At 47.1% G+C, this 5,453-nt stretch overlaps 1 protein-coding gene across 1 annotated transcript; it reads right to left on the reverse strand.

Moving 5' to 3' along the window:
* Positions 1 to 3,213: 3,213 nt before the first annotated feature.
* Positions 3,214 to 4,770, reverse strand: LOC137525942 (E3 ubiquitin-protein ligase TRIM39-like). The gene has a single exon (XM_068247152.1). The coding sequence runs from the start codon at positions 4,768 to 4,770 to the stop codon at positions 3,214 to 3,216; it is 1,557 nt and encodes a 518-aa protein (XP_068103253.1).
* Positions 4,771 to 5,453: the final 683 nt, after the last annotated feature.

Raw genomic sequence — 5,453 nt, forward strand, 5'->3', positions numbered from 1 at the left:
TTTAAAAAGAAATGTTAATGTGTGGACTTCATACAGCTATATCAAAGCCCTTACACCGATTTGTGGTCCTCCATTGTGCCCCTCCCCCCCTCCTCCACCATTCCAGCCTTTTGTGTTAGACTCCGAACCAGAAGCCTCTGCAGCAACAAATGACCATTAAAGGGCAACTGAAGTGAGAGGGATATGGAGGCTGCCATATTATTTTCCTTTTAAGCAATACCAGTTGCCTGGCTATCCTGCTAATCCTCTGCCTCTAATACTTTTAGCCATAACCCCTGACCAAGCATGCAGCAGATCAAGTGTTTCTGACATTTTCAGATGTGAAAGATTAGCTTCATACTGGTTTCTGGTGTTATTCAGACACTACTGACTCATAATAGACCAGCAGGGCTGCCAGGCAACTGGTATTATATAAGAGGAAATAAATATGGCAGCCTCCATTTCTCACTTCAGTTGTCCTTTAACTGGGGATGCTTGAATCCATCAGCTGCACATGCCCAGTGTCAAGCTAGGTACATACATGAGATAAGTCTTTGGAAAGTGAAAGATCAAAGACCAATTTACCACCTTCCAATCAGTATGAGGGCCAGCAGATGGGCACACATACAAGTTAAACATCTTTGAATTAAATGAAAAGATTAAGGCTAATTTCACACCAGGACGTTGCGTTAGAGGGGGCGTTAAGGTCGCATAACGTCCCCCTAACTCAACGCCTGGTGGTGCTGGATCTGGACGTCAGAGTGAGCCGCGTTGTGCAGCTCACTCTGGCGTCAGTGATGCCGTGATGCGCACTCTTGTGCGCATGCGGCATCACGTGGTCCCGCCGGCCAATCGCCGCACAGAGCGGCTGCTCCAGGAAGTAAACACTGCACGTCATAACGTGCAGTGCATATTAATTAGCCATGTGCCTGGCCGCTCTCCGTTCCTCCCCCACATTACTGAGCATGTGCAAGCAGTCTAACGCGGCTCAGCTGCGTCCAAAGTACTGCATGCAGTACGTTGTCTTGTGACGCAGCGTTACAATGTAACGCAACGTCCGCACTGTGAACAGCCCCATTGATTTTTCATTACTGTGCGGTGGGCTGCGTTACAGGCTGCTCTAACGTGCGCCTGTAACGTCCCACTGTGAAACCAGCCTGAAGATATATCTGCAGATAATCATTGTAAAATAAAAAATAAATTAAAAAAAAGGACCCAGACGAAAGCCATTTATCTCTCAAACTTTCAGATCCATCCCGGTGGATCTGATCTGCAGATGACTGTCCGTTAAACAAGGCGTGTATTAGATCTCTGGATACCATAGACTATGAAAGCATTTTGCAGATACTGATCTTTTGCATGTGTACAGCATCTTTAGAAAAGATCAGACTTTCAAACCTCCCTGACAAATAAATTCCTTAAAGGGAAGGTTCAGGGAGGGTGGGTAAAAAATAAAAATCAATTTCCACTTACCTGGGGCTTCCTCCAGCCCGTGGCAGGCAGGAGGTGCCCTCGCCGCCGCTCCGCAGGCTCCCAGTGGTCTCCGGTGGCCGACCCGACCTGGCCAGGCCGGCTGCCAGGTCGGGCTCTTCTGCGCTCCAAGGCCCGGAACTTCTGCGTCCCACGCCGGCGCTCTGACGTCATCGGACGTCCGCCGGGCTGTGCTGCGCAGGCGCAGAACTACTGCGCCTGCGCAGTACAGCCCGGAGGACGTCCGATGACGTCAGCGCGCCGGCGTGGGACGCAGAAGTTCCGGGCCTTGGAGCGCAGAAGAGCCCGACCTGGCAGCCGGCCTGGCCAGGTCGGGTCGGCCACCGGAGACCACCGGGAGCCTGCGGAGAGGCAGCGAGGGCACCTCCTGCCTGCCACGGGCTAGAGAAAGCCCCAGGTAAGTGGAAATTGATTTTTATTTTTTACCCACCCTCCCTGAACCTTCCTTTAAGCCCAATACACACCCTCTTTTATGCAGCACAACTGTCGAACAACTTTTGCTGTGAAACAAGTTGAAACAACTGAAAACGTGTTTTGCTATTGTTCAAACTGCTGATAAGAAGTCAATCCAACTGTTGGATTGAATTTTATCAGCTTTTGGAACAACAACAAAAAACTTTTAGCGGTTGCAAAACAAAGTTGTTTGACAATTGTGCTGCATAAAAGACCGTTGTTGAAAGAGCTTTAGTTTGCAAAGATTTTTAGCTGATGGTTGTACTCAACAGAATAGGCTGTTTAAATATACTCTCAAGACTACATGGAAGGTGGTAAAATTGGCCTTAGATCTTCCTTTCGTTTTTTTAATTATCTCTTGTGTGTGCCTAGCTTGAGGAAGCGCTCATACAGGTCTTACTTTATTTTATGAACCAGCGCGTCCCTTTCTTGAGTATACGAAATTGGGGAACTCGCACAAACATGGTGGAAGTGTACTGTTTGTGTTTTCTGGGCAAGTGCAGTTTTAAATTACGCATGCCCAGTGCAAGATGGGAGCACTCCCAGGAGATGGCATTCAAGTACCCAGCTGGACGAATAATCCACTGAAATGAGGAACACCAGTCGATCTGTAACACCGCAGACCACTGGAAGATCCAAAGCCTTCACTCTTCTTAGGAAAGTATCATTTTTTTTGTTCGTTTATAACCACCTCTGGTTCTCTTTAATGCATATTGCGTGCAACTTGGAATTGGGTCAATCAAATGCATTTTATACTGATCCGGATTGTCCCAATTCCAAAACGTCATACAAATTTGCACACAAGATAGAATTATTAGATTCTCAAGGCTCATACACACGCTCAACAAAAGTCTTTTAAATGCACAATTATCAAACAACTTGAAGTTGGACAACTTTTGCCAAGGCGTTATCACTGATAAGAGGTGACCAACAACTGATAAGACGCAGCTCAAGTCAATCCAACTGAGAGAAGTTGTGTCCAACATGGCAACGTGTACAGAAGTCTGCTATGACTTTTCAGTGACTTCCATTACTAACTAGAAATAATTAGTCATTCACCAGTTGAGTAAATTTGTAGTTCATCAAGTTGTCCGTCAAGTCGTTCTGTGTGAATAATAGTTGTTTGCACGCCAAGACGTATCTTTCCAACTTTTTTTAATCGTAGTGGTTTGTAAAGTTGTTTATAGTAAAAGACTTGTTGAGCATGTGTATGTGGCTTCATGGATCATCCCTAATCATTTCTGGTGGAAGCCAGACCAGAGCAGCTGATGATAGACCAGTGGCCTCATTTTAGCGTGTTAACTTAATCCAGGCTCTTTCTGCTACATAGAATGCAATATGGAGGGGCTCAGTGAAGGTGGCCTTGAATGTGTACAGCTGTCTACTGATGCCACCCAGCTGGTAGAAGGACAGACGCCTGGCTTCAAAATCTAGATACACTCCTATCTTGTTGCAGACAGACACAGAGTACACCTCTTTTTCCTCTTCGCCATGGCGAGCTGAATATTCAGCACCACACCTGCGGAACATCCAAGACTTATTACATCCGAAACAAGACTCCTTTCCTTCTCTCCCTACACTGGTATAAGCCATTCCAACTGCCCAGTCTCCGTAATCCCCGATCTCTACTTCCCAATAATGCCGCTTGTTGTCAAACTTCTCCACAGTCATCACCTGAGGGTAGTTTTTAAATCTCTCTGGTATTTCTCGTCTATTCTGACTTTCTTCAGAGGAAGATGCGGTTTTCAGGTCATCGGATACAACCACAAAGTTATGGGCAGTTTTCACATCCAGATGTAGATCTCTAGCTATTTGTGTGTTGAACGTGATTTGAGCTTTTATCTTTGTGAGGTTTTCAGTCTTGAAGCTGTGTAACATAAGGGAGATGAGAACACTATCCACACTATAGAAAGTAGGTTTTATAGTCTCTTTGTCCTCTAGGTCTGATTCTGGACATTGCAGGATAGATATTGGGTTGGTCATTTTACACAGCTTCTCTAGGACAGCCATCTTCTTGGACAACTGATCCCTTTGTTTCTCCAGCTGCTGAATCTGCTCAGAAACTGACTGGGAGATCTGCTCCTCACCCCTGGAGAGCTCGCTCAGGACTGCCTCCTTCTGGACTTCGAACTGTCTCTTGAGGTCCTCATACATAGCTATTACTCTCTTCTTCTCATAGTCTATTTTTTCTTGTGCATTTATCTTGTGCTCCTGTAGAGACTGAATTTGCTCCTCAATCTCCCCTTTCTTTGGAGTTAGGATTTTAAGAACACCTCTCATTTTTTCTTTCTTCTCCTCAGAAGCCTCTTCTAAAGGTTCCACTTTGTGTCCCTCATGTTTCGCGAGTGGACAGCAGGATGCACATAGCCATGCGGCATCTTCCAAGCAATAGAACTCCAATGGCTTCTTGTGGGTGAAGCATATTTTACTGCTTAAGTAAAAGGACGAGGTAGGTTCCAACAACACATGGTCCACTGCTTTATTGTGGGCGTCCAGATGTTTATCACACATGGAAGTCTCACACCGCACACACGTTTTAACAGCTGTGATAGTAGAATCCACACAATACGTGCAGCAGATCTCAGTCTCCTGGCACTCTCGGTACATGGATCGGAGATGCTCCACTACGTTAGACAGCTTTAAGTTCTTCTCTTGCGGAGGGCACTCTGGATACTCTTCTCTACACTCTGGACAGGAATAAACGTCTCCAGACCCCTTCTGCATATCCAGAGCAGTCACAATACATTGCTGGCAGAAGGTGTGTCCACATGTCAGTGACACCGGCTCTGTATAGAAATTCTTACAGATGGGGCAGCTCAACTCCTTTCTTAGAGCAGAAGATGCCATTCTGGAAAACCAAAGGAGAAAAAGGTTTGAAAAACATCAATATACAGGAAGGCTGAGAAATGTTCTTAGTTAAAACATACAAAGTGACCTCCAGGATCACAGATGTGGGCGGGTAGTTCCAGGGGCGTAACTAGGAGCCACCGGGCCCCCCCTGCAGAAATTATGAGGCCCCCTCCCCCCAGGGGGCTGGAGGGGTCGCAGCATGAGGGGAAAGCCATGGCCACACATGGTCCCCCTTCCCTCACATCGGGCTCTCCCCTCCAGCATCAATTAGTGTGTGTGCAGGTGGCAGGCAGCGACAGATACACATACCTTCCTTGCATTCCATCACGGATGCTTCTCTCTCTAGTGTCTGACGCTACTTCCTGTTTATACAGGAAGTAGCATCAGACACTAGAGAGAGAAGCATCCGTGATGGAATGCAAGGAAGGTATGTGTATCTGCCGCTGCCCGCCACCTGCACACACACTAATTGATGCTGGAGGGGAGAGCCCGATGTGAGGGAAGGGGGACCATGTGTGGCCATGGCTTTCTCCTCATGCTGTGACCCCTCCAGCCCCTAAAAAGGCCCTGAGCGGGTGCAGAGGCTGCAGCCCCTATTGTTATGCTCCTGGGAAGTTCCAAGGTGGTGGCTGCTGTCTCTAAAGAAAGTGCAGTGTGACAACTGCCCCCTGGTTTACTCC

This window comes from Hyperolius riggenbachi, chromosome 7, assembly GCF_040937935.1.
Source record: "Hyperolius riggenbachi isolate aHypRig1 chromosome 7, aHypRig1.pri, whole genome shotgun sequence".
Classification (NCBI taxonomy): domain Eukaryota; kingdom Metazoa; phylum Chordata; class Amphibia; order Anura; family Hyperoliidae; genus Hyperolius; species Hyperolius riggenbachi.

Bases quoted from the DNA above. Each gene is read 5' to 3' on its own strand.
- LOC137525942 (XM_068247152.1), bottom strand. From the start codon at position 4,770: ATGGCATCTTCTGCTCTAAGAAAGGAGTTGAGCTGCCCCATCTGTAAG.